Source organism: Barbus barbus (assembly GCF_936440315.1).
Source record: "Barbus barbus genome assembly, chromosome: 26".
Classification (NCBI taxonomy): Eukaryota; Metazoa; Chordata; class Actinopteri; order Cypriniformes; family Cyprinidae; genus Barbus; species Barbus barbus.
Genome location: NC_136754.1, coordinates 1863561 through 1879451, shown reverse-complemented (window position 1 = coordinate 1879451; position 15891 = coordinate 1863561). Strand labels below are relative to the sequence as shown.

At 35.2% G+C, this 15891-nt stretch overlaps 1 protein-coding gene across 1 annotated transcript in view; it reads right to left on the bottom strand.

Moving 5' to 3' along the window:
- Positions 1-15891, bottom strand: part of piezo2b (piezo-type mechanosensitive ion channel component 2b) — a gene marked incomplete at both ends in the record, with an annotated part of 95601 nt that overhangs the window by 23312 nt on the left and 56398 nt on the right. Inside the window, 10 exons of the mRNA XM_079379152.1 lie at positions 392-506; positions 1279-1377; positions 2157-2260; positions 4478-4540; positions 4765-4892; positions 5387-5476; positions 8114-8273; positions 8688-8790; positions 9295-9538; positions 15068-15233. Coding sequence (XP_079235278.1) covers positions 392-506; positions 1279-1377; positions 2157-2260; positions 4478-4540; positions 4765-4892; positions 5387-5476; positions 8114-8273; positions 8688-8790; positions 9295-9538; positions 15068-15233 — 1272 coding nt within the window. The remainder of the gene's footprint in view (positions 1-391; positions 507-1278; positions 1378-2156; positions 2261-4477; positions 4541-4764; positions 4893-5386; positions 5477-8113; positions 8274-8687; positions 8791-9294; positions 9539-15067; positions 15234-15891) is intronic.

Below are 15891 nucleotides of genomic sequence, written 5' to 3'. Positions count from 1 at the left end.
AATAACTTCTCATAATTCAGACTTTATTTCTGACAAATTCTGAAGTACAAGATATAAACTCAGAATTGAGAAATATGAACTCACATTTTTGAGAAAAACGTCAGATAAACTCAGAATTATGACTTTTTTTTTTTACAATTCCAAATGTACATCTCTCGGTTTTGAGTTTATATCTCTCAATTATAATAATTTTTTCATTTCCACCATGAAAAAAATAATGACTTATCTCATAATTAACAACTTTATTCTCACAATACTGAATTTTCTTTGAATTACACACTTATATCTTGCATATTGAGTTTATCTCACAACATGCAATTGTTACAATTAGCTTTTTTATTGGTGGTGGAAACAAGCTTCAATCATTTTCAGATGATAAAGACTGCATTACCTTCTTTCTTGTCTTTTCTACGTCTGCGGCCGTGTCGCTTCCAGAAATGACGTCTCCCTTTGCCTCTTTCTTTCAGGGCTGCTTTAGAGTCAGCGATCCAGGTGTGATACACAAACTACAGAATATCAATATGAATTCATCTATTAATTCTGTGTTTATATAGTGTTGGACACATACACATGACACATGTTCAGCCATTTCAGGAAGCCAGATGAAATTTCACTCATGATTCAAATTTGCCCACAACATACATATATTGCATGCGTCATTTAGACCAAGAATTTGTGTTTTAACCCCTGAAAAGTCTGAATTTGACACTGGATAAACAAGCACATCCACCACAGAATACCCACACTGAAGACAAACAACTGTTTTCCATCCAAATTTTCCCAAAGCTTTGAAATCCATTTGCAATTTTAACTCATATATTCATGTGTATTGACATGTTTTTATTCATTCGTTGGATTGAGCGAGTTGTTTGAATCCAGGTTACGCAAGAAAATGGAAAATTCAAAGACAGTAAATGTTTTTTGCTCCACTAAATGATTCATGAATGCTTGGTGTAAAATGGTTTGATGGTTTTTGTGGTCATTTCTCAAATGCAGTGGAGCAAATCACATCATTTAGTAGCAAATAAAAACCTTAAAAGTAAATAAGCGAAAAAGAGACAATGAAATGACTTGGAGAAAATAAAAGTACCTTCCCAAAAACACCACACGAAACAATGAACAACACCCTAAAATCATTTCCATTCCATGCATCCTCAAAGGAGTTATATTTCAACGTTTCACATTTTTACAAATATCATAACTGGAACAACATGGAATGGAAATCTTACAATAAAACACCATCAACAAAGACAGATGACACGTTCCCTGCGTTGGTACCTTGGCCGCCCTGATTAAATACTGCAGAACAGTTTTGGGCAGTTTAATGATTGATCTGGGTAAAGCCACGAGGGCCGAAGCAAACTTTCTGATCGCTCGCTGAGAGGAGAAAAACCAGGAGAAAGTCACAGCATCAGTGTCCTGAAGCCCTTCAAACAGTTACAACACTATACAATACAACACATGAACAATTAATCACAAGTCTGTCACTTATATATAAAACCTCCGCAAAAGATGCTCTGGAAAAAAACACTGGTGCTTCTGAGGAATGTGTATTTGTTCATCTCTCAATCATGATTGTACTGCATCGCATTTTATGTTTCGACCATAAAAATAAGCATTTAAATATCATCTTAGTCATGGCAATCTATCTATCTATCTATCTATCTATCTATCTATCTATCTATCTATCTATCTATCTATCTATCTATCTATCTATCTATCTATCTATCTATCTATCTATCTATCTATCTATCTATCTATCTATCTATCTATCTATCTATCTATCTGTCTGTCTGTCTGTCTGTCTGTCTGTCTGTCTGTCTGTCTGTCTGTCTGTCTCATCTCTCACACACACTTACATGAGTATCTGCTACTGTTACAAAGATTTCACTGATTTACATTACAAGCTATCAGAATTATATACGTTTTGTTCATATAAGTATCAGCATCTTCACCAAGCTGCATATTTTGCTCAGTTTGAACCTGTTTTTCCTCTAAATTCTCTCTCTATCACAATAAATGAGCCATAAAAGTCTGATGGATGAAAAGTGATAGAAAACATAAAACACATATGCCAACTGAGAAGATTAAATGTAAGTTTGACTCCTGAGAAGTTCAGTCTGTCTTCTTCTGCAGACCAGCAGCGGTTCACTCACCTGGAAGGCTGATCTCTTGGGTGGTTCTTCGTCTTTTTTCTCCTCCTCTTCCTCCTCCTCTTCACTGTCAGTTTCAAACAGGTAATAATCACCACTTCTCACCACTGAGAGAGGAACGGAGGAGCAAAAACAATCAAAAAACCACAAAAAAAAGCTTTGTACATCCATACGTGACGTAGCAGAAAATACTAATGAATCTCTTGACCGAACTTACCTGAATCTCTAAATCTGAAAACCATAGTCAAACTTTAGTTTATAAGGCATAACAGATTAGCCCCCCTTGTATGTAAAGCGCTTTGAGTGCCTTGAAAAGCGCTATATGAATGTAACAAATTATTATTAGCATGAGTCATTAACGTTTGTAAAGCAGTACCATAAAACAAAAACCCAATAAAACCTTAGAAGATTGAATCTTGCACATCCCATTTTAGACTTTTAATAAAATGTATGTTTTATATTTGTTATACTACTTCAATAAACCAGCATATTAGTCAATAAAATAACTTAAAAACTACACTCGTATCTCTGGTTGGGTTAGTCAGTCATCTTACACCACAGAAACACCTCTGTCTGCAGTTTCACAATCGCATGGCAAAACAGGATTTGGAATAAGAAACTGCCTTGTGTCCTTGAACAGAAGAGCCGCAATGGATGGGGAGGACAGGGGAGGAAGCTGGGAAAACATTTCAACACTTTATTTGAGAGCCTCAGATTAACAAAAAAGACCACATTTTCTATAGTGATTAGCGTCTCTCTCTTTAAAAAAAACTATAATGGTGATATCATGGTTTCAGACACGGTACCGCAGTTATACCATGGATGTTTGGACAGGATCATGATAATAATACTATGGTATTCTTTGCTGTACATGTACATACCATAGTATATGAATATGGCAATCATATTCAATCATGTACCATGGTATTACTGTCTAATGCATATGGCAGGTTTTCCCTAATAGTTTGTATTCTAATCACTATATAAAACAAGTATTGATGTTTAAAGGTTTATAGATGTATATCACATCTCATGTGCTTCAGTATCAAGCTGATAACTGAGATCAGCTCATCAAAGACGACAAAGTAAATACCATCTCACTCATATCACACACTGTAGAGCACCAACACAATGAGTTTGAGGGTATTTCTTTTGCTTTTTGATGGTTTTCTGTTCAGCACTTTCTTTCTTGAAGAGGAGATAAAGAAAGAGTCCATAAACTTTTGGTTTATAAAGTTATTTCACCCAAAAATGAAGATTTAATAAACCTCTTTTCACTCAAAAACTTTTTTTCCCCACATGGAAAACATGCTGGCTCTTTTACACACTATGACATTTGATTTTTGTTCCCTGGTTCACCGAAACAATTATTTTTCTTTGTATTCTGAATTTCAGCTTTGTATTCTGCACTGTATCTCTGTTGAAATGTTCAGGGTTTGTAAGATGTTTTTAATGCTTTTGCTTACCAAGTCTTCATTTATTTGAGCAAAATTCTGTAAAAAACTATACAGTAATATTGTGGAATAATACTTTTCTTTTTGCATATATTTTAAAATTGAATTTATGCTTCACGCTTTTGTGGAAACTGATAATGTTTTGTTAAATAGAAAGTTCAAAAGAGCGGCATTTATTTGAAATAGAAATTTTTTGTAACATTATAAATGTCTTTACAGTTTGATCAATTTAATGCATCTATGAAAAAAAGTATGAATTAAAAAACATTGACTTTTATTGCACAAAAAAAAAAAAGTGCCATGAACATTCTGCTAAATAACTCCTTAAAGCATTTTCATTTATGGATGAAATACTCTTATAATACCAAGGCAGCTCAAGCTGATTCATTATGGTCATGAGGGAAATCTCTCTCTATTTTCCTCAACAGTGTGTCTAGTAGATTTTAATAAAGCAGAGTGATTCTCTACTGTACGGCTCCGTTCACCTGCTCATACGGTCACATGACAACAAACCAGAACCATCCAGACATTCAACTTTTCCTCCAGCTGCTGTATACATCTATTTAAGGCACCAATCAGTCATTTTTACACCTATAAGTGTTAGAATACTTTTTTTTTTACACTTCAAAAGATCAAGGAAAATGGGATTCCTGATGAAACGACTGCTTTAACGGATCTACCACTGGTAGTTAACACTATGTACAATCACAAGGCAGACGGCCTTAAATAGATGTAGAAAAGTCTAAGGTCTGGAGGGTGTGTTTGTCGTCTCGGAGGTCTGACGGAGCCCAGGTGCAGTATGGGAATCCTCTGACTTCTGGTCAAGGACACAAGGATCAGCGAGATCAGAGGAAGGTATGAGGAACCTACTGGACGCATGGTCAACCCAAGGCCTCCACCACTGCTTTTTTTGCACCTTGTTTTTCTTTTTCTCTGCAAATGAAATGTTAGAACGTTAATGAAAGCATGTCAGAAGTGACTGCGAAATTGGAAATGAAGCCTTTTCCTGGTTGCTTTATGGAGAGTGTGAATAAAATGCAGCTATATACATACAGAATGCTTACGTAAGAGTGCTAAACTTGGCTTTTTACCGTTCTGTTGGTGATGTTCCTATGAAAGGACACTATTTTATCTTACTGTCGTGATCAACATCGTACCATCATCATCGTCGTCGTCGTTGTCAGGTTGGATGAGTTTCTGCTCGTCTCCAGACTCCTGAGCCATGCTGAGCATCTTCTCCTTTCCTCTCTTGAACTTCTGCTGCCGCGTCTTAATACGATCCATCCTAAATGAATGCATTCATAATAGTGTGAGAAATCATTCAAAGCACACTTAATAATAATAAACTCAAATAACATGTACATTTTAGTAATATGCATTTTTTTTTAAAGTTTCGAGTCGTTAAGATTTTTTTAATGCTTCATTTACTTAATCATAAATACAGTAAAAATAATGAAATATTATTGCAATTTAAAATATAAACATTGTAAAATGTACATCATTTATTGCTGTGATTAAAGCTGAATTTTCAGCACCATTACATTAAAAAAAGTAAATCTTACTGACCCAAGCTTTTTAATGCTAGCAGGATAGTGGAAGCTAAGTTTCTACAAAACTACATAACATGAGCTAAGATTGCTAGAGTGGTAGTTTTCTATTAGAAATTATGACTTGAGTAACTGCTGAGCTCTACTATGGACTATTACATGCAAATGATGAAGTCAAACACTTAACACAAACACAAAGATCATGGCACACGAATGAAAGGATGTTTCTCACTGTCTCTTCAGTTGCTCCATGGATCTCTTCTCCTCCTCCAGACGAGCTCTCACGGCCTTCACAATGCTGGCCTGAAACAACTCTGCTCCTCTGACAGACAGAAAGACGGACAATACTTAAAGCTGCAGTCCGTAAGTTTAGCCTCTTTGTTGCCATCTCTGTTTGAAACCTGCCATTGCAGTTACTTGCGAAATGATTTTCATTATGTTGTGCTCCGGCAATCTTTTGAAGTGAATGTGTGGCTGTCAGTCACCGCACCGGTGTGGATACTGTACATAGGAATCACAGGTTCTCGCCTACATCTTGGAATATTTGACCCAAATAAGAATTTTCACCGGATATTGTCATCAAAACAAGTAACAAGTCTGCCAAGTTTGTTCTGACCAACTGAGGGAAAAAAGCATTACCATAAATCACGCTACCAATAGGGATTAAATCTAACGATCGATTAGCTCATATCACAAAGTGTGCAAATTATTATTATTGTTATACAGTGTTCTCAAATTGTTAATGTTAACAACATCAGCATTACGTGACTACAAGCGTGTAGATTTCGATTTCTGTACAGTCTAATCTCTAATTGTCACGCCATTCGAATTTCATATTAAGAAATTCTTTTAACCCAAAAAGCAAATTATTCTTCCTTCGAACTGGTTCTCAAATCCTGTGTAATCCCAGGCTATCTGTAATCAGATGCACAATTAAAACTGGAATAATTAAATTTCAGTCACATGTGTTTCATAAACACAAAATCCTTTCTGGATTACAATCCACCATCAAAATGATAAATTTAATTATTCTAGCTGCTGTAAGAAAAGGCTATAAACGATCCTCCACCCAGTGCTTGAAGTGGGCCGGTGTGCATCTATATTTTAGTCTTTAGAGTACCTGCACTTTTTTGTGTGTACCGGCACTTCTGACATGTTACAGGTGTCCTGACATTTTATTCTACCCGTCAGATTTTCCTACCGGGGCTTACTGTGCATGCGCACATCAATATTTCGTCCTTTTTCTCATACTGAACAACAATATTTAATGCATCTGCATTACTGTAAGGGGTAGGTTTCGGGTTGGGGTAGGTGTAGATGTTAATAAAACACAATCTAATAGGTAGAAAAAATATTTATTGTTGGTTTCCGGTAGCTGTATCCCTTCTAGCCACAACCGCGAATATAACACATAATTACTGTATATACACTACTGTAAGGGTAGGTTTAGGGTTGTGGTAGGTGTAGACATTAATAAATCATAATTTAACAGGTAGCATTTTTGTTGTTGAATTGTACTACCTACTATTTTAATGGGAGGTAGGAAAATCTAAAAGGGTAGCACAAATCGACAGAACATTGGTACTCAGAGTAAAATCGCCAGGTTCTGGGTGATTAGGCTATTATGATCCCATATATAATTAGAAATTATATAGAAACTATGTAAATCAGTTCGTTGTCAGTAAAATTATTCTTTTCAGCATGTATTTGGCTTTAAAGCAAGAGTGTTTTATAATGAACGCTGATTATGTGGTGGTCAGAGATTTAGCGATTCTGAATGGATCCGTATATTAAAGGCATATTTTAGTGGTCTTTGGCGTCTCCCTGTGGTCCTGTTTGGTATCGCAGCTGGACTTGTGCTAATTTGTATTGAAAACTTTTATTTAATTATTGATTGATTGATTGTGGCACTATACATACATTGTGGATTATTAAAAAGTACTTATTTATTTAATATAATAAATAAATAAGGGGAGGGGGGGGGTACCAGCACTTCTTTTTTTCCACTTCAAACAATGTCTCCACCTGCAGTATCGTAACATGAGATAGCCTAGTAGCCGGGACAACTTTATGTTTACAGATATGATGTATTGACACGGCAGCATGCTCGAATTTCCCGCGAAAACCTACCCGTACCACTCAAATTAGAAAACATTATTATAAGCTTACCGTTGTGAATCGGGCTAAAATAAGGCAATAGTTTTAAACACTTCCTGGTTATGTACTTGCTCAAATATTGATTTCGGTTCATTTTTAACCAAAAAAAAAGTTATGGACTGCAGCTTTAACTAAACTGTACAGTAAATTTATTTGAATTATATTACTATTTTTTTTTACTAGGGGAGTGGAAGTGAGCCTGTGGCTATTCTATATTCAAGCATCTATATTCAAGAGTCTTGAACTTGATGCGAGCCGTATTCGGCAGCCAGTGCAGGGAGATAAAGAGAGGTGTGACCTGGGCTCTTTTGGGCTCGTTGAAGACCAGTCGTGGCGCTGAATTCAGACTTTACATCTCAAATTACTTTTTCAGAGAATTCTGTTTATAATTCACAATTCAAACTTCTCAGAACTTTTAGTTTATATCTCAGAATGCAGATGTGTTTTCTCACAATTGCGAGTTTATATCTTGTAATTCTTGTAATAATTTACACTGCAAAATTAAGACTTTTTTCTCACAGTTCTGGGAGAAAATTTCACAACTCTGATCTTTTTCCTCACAATTGAAATTCATATCCCAATTCAGAATTTTTCTTCTTCTCAGGATTATGAGGAAAAGTCTGAATTGTGAGATATAAACTGAGAATTGAGAATATTGCAAGATTATTAAAAAATAGTGGGCAAAAATATGTTTCCACAGAAATGTTCTCCAAATTGCAATTATAAAATTATCCCTCAAACAAAAACTTACATTCAAAACAAATATAACACACTTATGTAAACTTATGTAAACATGTGGTACCGAGATGCGAGAATCTGTCCGGCACGGATGTCTGCGACCACATGCAGGAAGTAGTAGCTCATGAAGACACGTCTCTGCAGCAGGAGGAACGTAAAGCATATACTGTCCCAAATGATCCCGGCCTCGTCCTTCGGCACCTCACATCCTTCTAAAGACACGCCTGAAAACACACGGAACACATATAAAGCCATTAGAGATTTTAATAATGCAACATTGCTTTTCAACCAAAAGTTATAAGTCGAAGTTGCATTTTGCTGAGCAAATATGCATAAAAATATACTGTGCACACAAATATTGGCTAAAATAATCCACAAGTAATTAAGTTAACATTTTATCATTATTATTTATATTGAAATATATTTGTAATGAACAGTGTGTTGACACTACCTTGGTTCATCACAATGCATTGTGTTTTTTGTGAAAGACAGATGCTGTGGCGTCTTTGAAAAAACACAAATAGGCTGCCTTCTTTTGAAACTATGATGCTTTTGTAGACACCTCACAATACGCGTTTAATTTATAGAACAACAAAGATTAGAAACCAAAATGTTGTCCAAAAGCAATCTCTCTTTACCTTCTAGAGCTTTGTATTCTTTAATGGTGCAGGCAAGACTGAGCAGCTGAACCAACCAGCAGCTATTCTTCACCAAATGCTTGATATAACCGCATGCCAAAATCTGTGGGGGAAAAACAAAATATATATATATATATATAACAATATATAATACAATCCTTAATGCATGTTACTCATCTCTTAATTTATTGCTTTATTTTTTTTCTGTTCATGCATCATGATTAATCTTAATAGTTTTAATAGTTACACAATAAATCCTATATATATATATATATATATATATATATATATATATCCTAAATATATAGCACATTTCATTTTAAAGCATGATTCTTTTGATTCATTTAATTTTAAAGCATGAAGAGAATATTATAAATAATCATTTTTTATTTTATTCACTGATACAAAACTTTATAATTCTTAAAACTTCATGGTAATTAAACACTAAATTGAGAATATATACTGTCAAAATTAATAAAATGTGTTGAGATGCTCTTGGATGTTCTTTTTTATTTCTCTGCAAATAAATGACATACATTAATGTAATGATTTTGGCAGAATTGGCTGAAAACTGTAAATGCATTTCTTTGAGGTATAAGACACTCACAGCAAATACGTTCTTCATTGTGATGACGAAGACATTGTAAGCTATGAGGAAATCCCAGTAACGGAGGATCTTCTTGATTGGCTTGAGCAAGAGATCGCCACCAAAGAGCAGGAAGTAAAAACACGCCACCAGGTAACCCATGCAGAAGACGCTGATCCGAGTCGTGCCCGTGATGAAGATGATGGTCAGGACGAACCAGAACAGGTAGCTGAACATGATCACCTTCATCATATCTAGGTACGACCTGAGAGATGGAAATAACATTAACATAAGAGTAACATTTAACTGACGTTTGTTTAATTATCCATCCAAACTAGCGATGCACCAATAATAAACTTCTCAGCCAATACCGATAGCACATTATTCAGAATCTGATATCTATAATTTAGTTTTCTTAAGAAAAAAATGTCACCCTGTTAATTATAGGGAGCCCTCTCATTTTGTACATAACATTAAAATGAACAACAAAGCTATTATATTAAATGCTATTTATTTTAAAATAATAAATCACACTCAAATAACAACTCAATTGCACAATGTTTTCATAAAAATGGGTCATCATGACAGATTTTTTGGTAACACTTAACAATAAGGTTTATTAGTTAACATTAGTTAACTACTAACATGAACTAAGATTGAACAAGACTTATACAGCATTTATTAATCTTAGTTTATGTTAATTTCAGCATTTACTAATGCATTAAAATCACAAGTTGTGTTTGTTAACATTAGTTAATGCACTGTGAACTAACATGAACAATGAACGATTGTATTTTTATAAACTAACATCAACAAAGATGAATAAATACTGTAATAAATGTGTCGATCATTGTACGTTCAAGTTAGTTAATACATTAACTAATGTTAACAAATGACACCTTATTGTGGTGTTACTCATCTTTTAAACGCATATATAGTTAAGTGTTTTTTTTACATAGGATAACTTTCCTGAGGTAAAACAAAGTCTTTGGGTGAAAGCAACTTTTAAGTAACACGCTGTTCCCAAGCTGTCTTTCTTGAAACACCGATTGATCGATTGCTTGAGATGTGATACATTTCAGTAACTTGTACTTTTTCTTTCAACATACCTCCTGATGTTCATTCATGTTTATTTTTCACTGTAACTTAAAGTGGAAGAGTCTCGTGTGCCGTGCTGCTGCTTGAACTGAAGCGCAATCTGCCACATCACAGTGAAGAGCAGCAAAATGGCATTTATTGTTTGAATTTTGTAATAAAATGAACAGGATTTAAAAGCTGAGACATTGTTTCTTTTTTGAAGCAACAAAGCACAAAGCTCTTTGCAATTATTGCATGGGAGGTGCATTAGAAACAATGTTTGATAAAGGAAAACCGTGGGTCTGGCAACCCTGGCATGAACTACGGGTGATTCATACACTGTAAAAAATTATCGTGATTTTAACGGTAAAAAACTGTGAAAATGCTAAAAACCGTAAACGTTCCCAGAATTCCCTGCATTCCATTTCAAATTCTGTTTGAATTTGAAGTTTTTTTCTTTGAAATAACTATGTTTCTTCTTAGTTTTTTTCTTATCGGTTATGTTTATTAGGGTTGTATGTTACATCTAATGTTGTTAAATTAATGTTTATAGCATATTTCAGTTTAATGAGTCTCACCATGATGGTGTTTATTTAGTGCTTGTGTGAATGACACTGTGCACCTTCTGTATATTCTATTGTTTAAAAGTTGCTTGTGATGGGCTTTGACTCATCATGTGACTTTCTCATCATCACCTGCATTTGGTGGTTATCAGTGTATTTCAAAGGAACAAAACAGATTTCAGTACTTTAATAGGTTGGTATATTAAGATTATATCAGTTAAAGAAATTACGGTATTTAACTGTAAATTTAACCCTTTAGGCGCCAGGGTTTTTTGGAAAAAATGCTGGATTTTGACATGAAGATTTCAAAAGCTTGTGGCTTGAAAGGGCTTAAAGATAGAGATCTACTGTAAATTAGAAAAATGTTGGGCATGACTGAAAGTTTATGTGGGATGTAAATATACTCATCTAATTTGCATATTATGACGTCATCAGGGCCGCCCTCTTGAATTTCGTAATATTTAGGAAATAGTAGATATTGAATTGATATTTGATTTTTTTGTTTGTTTTTTTTGTCTTTTTCTCCTCATTCCAAATAATCAGAAAAGAGGAAACCAACAATAAAACAGGAGAAAGTAATAAATTATTACTATATTACTATACTATATAGTAGTAAAACGCATGTGAACAGTAGCCTACTTTTTGATCAGTTCATCAGTAATATTCAGGATATAATAGATATTGAATGGATGTTTGAACTTATTTGCATGTTGTTGTTGTTTTTTGTCTTTTTATCCTCATTCCAAATGATCAGGAAAAGAGGAAATCAACAGAAAAACAGGAGAAAGCAGTAAATTATTACTATATTACTGTGCCATAGTAAAATACATGTGCCTATTTTTTGAACAGTTGACCAGCTATCTGCCAAATCAGGTATCTATGTGACAGTTTATAGTTCTTGAGAGTATGGTACCTCTCATTGCATGGCACAGCGCACAGACTTACCCCAAACTGACTGCACCTGTACTGTCTGCTGGCGGCCCTTTGAGCGCGCACGATCAGAACAAACGGCGCAATCTGGCCGATCATCAGAGAGCAACAGCTCTCCTATGGACACTAAGACCACGTCCACCCCTGCCACCCCCATCCCCGTTGGGCAAAGTGTTGAAATGATCACTTGTTTGTGCTTTGTGAACGATCGCGCCTTGCGCAGCGGCACCATTGCGCGGAAAAGATGTACCGGGAGAAGCGCGATCATTAGATGGCCGATCGTCATTTCCAAAAGGCAAATATTCCCCTTCAGAGTCAGAATCGGCGAATGACATTTGCAACACATCCTCACAGTACAACTTTTTATTAGCCATTTGGCGATTTTCTCTCACAAATCTCACAATTTACTCAGACTCTATGAACTGAATTGCTTCCGCATCAATGATACGATAGCTCACTCGCTCTGCTATTTCCTCGAACAATTTTGGTCTAGAATCGAAGTACTACATGTCTGCCATCTAGTGGAAGGGAATACAAATGAGATATTACAGCATATTAGGAACTACATCCTATTTCATGAAGTATGACGTCTTGTCGCAATTTTGCGACTTTGGCGCTTAGAGGGTTAAGTTAAAACCGCAAAACCTAAAACGTTGTTACCGTATTTTTTACGGTAGAATTCTGGTAACCACAGCTGCCAGTTTTTTACCGTAAATTTTACGGATTTGTTTTTACAGTGTAGGGTCAAACAGAACCCAAGTTAACAGTGCCACGTTAATCCGTTACTATTAAACTGGGACAGCCAAAATATTAAAATAAAAATTATACAAAACACAATAAAATGTTGTGGTGCTTTATTAAACTAGCAGAGGAAAAAAAAGTTTCTTAACAGTAAAAAGTTTACATGGTTCATTTACTGGTACTAAAACATTATTTCACAGCATAATTACACGACAAATGTAGAGCAAATTAAATTAAATTAAATTAAGGGTAATTAATAATACTAAGATAATGTGCTGACTGTAGCAGCCCAAATAATTCTCTGCATTATGGTTGAAAATAAAATAGAACTAAAATAAAAATGTAAAACATAATAAACAATTTGGATTAATTAAAAAGTATTTTAACAGTAAAAAAGTACACTGTTCATTCACTGTTACTAAAACATTATTTTATATGATGATTATATGACAAATGTAGAGCATATGGAATAAAACAAAATTAAATTAAATTAAATTAAATTAAATTAAATTAAATTAAATTAAATTAAATTAAATTAAATTTAATTTAATTTAATTTAATTTAATTTAATTTAATTTAATTTAATTTAATTTAATTAAGCCTTATATAAATAGACTCATTAGTGAAGGTGTTACCAGTGGCTGTCCAACTATTTATCTACATTATGGTTGAAAAGGAAACGGAAATACAATATTTTAAAACATAAGTTAACTTTACACACTTGATTTTAAGTGCACATTGTTAGTATGCAAACGGGGAGGCAGCCATAATTTATTTAAATGTTATGCTTCATTTCCTATATAGCATCATTCATCCTGACAGGCATAATTATAATGAGCGGATCGATACCCGGAGCGATTCCTTCACATGTATATAGACGCTCTGCTCATTTTCTTGCACGTTAAAAGCTCACACATGCTTTGAAATGCACTTTAGATCCGCCACTCCAAAGGTTAAAGTACATCCTCCTGGCTTCACGGCCTGTTTGCAGACGCTGGACGGTGTGTTTAGCCACAGGCCTGTACTAAGAGCTCTGATGAAAAGCTGAGATGTTGTGATATGGACCTGCATTGATGGACCACAACAACAGCTTCCTCCCCTAAAATCAATCACCTTGTAGAAAAAAGATCAGTCCATACTTAAAAGCTACTTATTGGGTTAGAGCTCAGACAGAGAGAGAAAGAGAGCGTGTGATGGTGCCTTTTAGATTTTTCCCTTCTTTCTGCAATATGATCCATGGAAATTCTTGGAAAGTGAGGGTGAAAGAGGATCACGTACAGTAGAGTGACTGACATTCAAAGACCTGAATAAACTGCTCCTTAACCTCAATCATCAGAAAATACAGACTTTCACACTATCAGCTACATGTACTGACAATATTTCATAAGAAATGTCTGAAAAAATATCTGGAATAAAAATACACATATATATATATATATATATATATATATACACATATATACACATATATACACACACACACACACACACACACACACACACTTTAACATGTTAAAAATGCTTCTGTCTCTTTTTCTTGACAAAAAGAGCATTTATTTAGTCGTATAATGTCTTTATGACAAATCAAACAGAAAACGTTTATTTCTGTATATTTCTGCTAAAGGGTAAAGGTAGCTAAATATGACAATGGGTTTATAGTTTAGAGTTCACTTAAATTAGAAGTTACTTTTTAAAATCTAATAAATGTTCAAATTGATAGCACTCAATTATGCTGTAATGTTGAAGGGCTATAGTCAAGGGTTAAATAAAACTATCTATAGAGACATCAGTAGTATTGGCATCAGTGATACTGGCCTTCAGTCATAAAAAAAGATGCCATTAAACAAATATTAAAAATATACTGTCTTTATGTTGTTTGTACATTAATTTAAAGATTGCATGTAAAATTATTGCAATATAAAAGTATATTTAAATACTTTAATGTTGGGTGGGATTAATCATTTTAAAAATGTGCGATTAATTAGTTATTTTTTTAATCAATTGACAGCATATATACTTGTTTATTTGTGTATTCATTTTCTTTATCTTTATCTTTTTTGGATAGTATGCACGCACTTTGATCTGAGTGTAAACAACGTATGCACATGACACAGCTGACACAGAATAGCATACGCTGTTTACGTTCAGTGGAGGCTCGGAAGAGATGAATTGTTGAATAAAGTCGCTATTTTTGTTTTCTTTGCGCATTAAAAGTATTCTCGTAGCTTCGAACCGCTGATGTCACATGGATTATTTTAAAGAGGTCCTTACTACGTTTCTGGACCTTGATCGTGGTAGGACCCTTGCTGTCTATGGAGGGTCAGAGAGCTCTTGGAATTCATCAAAAATATCTTAATTAAGATGAACGAAGGTCTTATGGGTTTGGAACGACACGAGGGTAAGAAATTAATGACAGAATTATTTTTTGGGGTGAACTATCCCTTTAAGCATGAGCCTGTAAGTTAATGATGTGTTGTGTGTACCTGCAGTGAATGAAGTCCGGTACGGGGTTGTGAACGCTGAAGGACGCCGCGTCCAGGTCTCGGCAGATCTCCACGTTATCTCCCGCCATCAGACGAACAGCAGCTTTGTTTTCATCTTCAAACACCTGCCTCTGCAGCGACGCACACAGCAGCAGCATGAAGTCATCTACATCAGAAAAACACAAGAACAGAAGACACAAATTTAAGGGTCAATATGGAGGACAAAGAGGCTGATGGTAATTGTGCATGTCTACTGACCGCTGATGGCAGTTACACACCATCTGATACACAGAGTACAAAAAAAGGATTGGATGGCTTCACATCATTCATAAAAGGACAATTTATTACTTTTAATAATGCGTTACATTTATATAGCGCTTTTCAAGGCACTCAAAGCGCTTTACAACACAAGGGAGGAATCTCCTCAACCACCACCAGTGTTCAGCATCTACCTGGCAGCCATAGTGCGCCAGAACGCCCACCACACACCAGCTTACTGGTGGAGAGGAGACAGAGTGATGAAGCCAATCAGTGTATGGGGATGATTAGGAGGCCATGATGGTCAGAGGCCAATGGGCAAACTTGGCCAGGATGCCGGGGTAACACTCCTACTCTTTTTTCAAAGGTCATCCTGGGATTTTTAATGACCACAGAGAGTCAGGACCTCGGTTTAACATCTCACCTGAAGGACGGTGCTTTTTACAGTATAGTGTCCCCGTCAGGAGTCAGGACGTTAGGACCCACAGAGATGACAGGGTGAGCACCCCCTGCTGGCCTCACTAACACCTCTTCCAGCAATTTTAGACAGACATAGACTGAGTTCT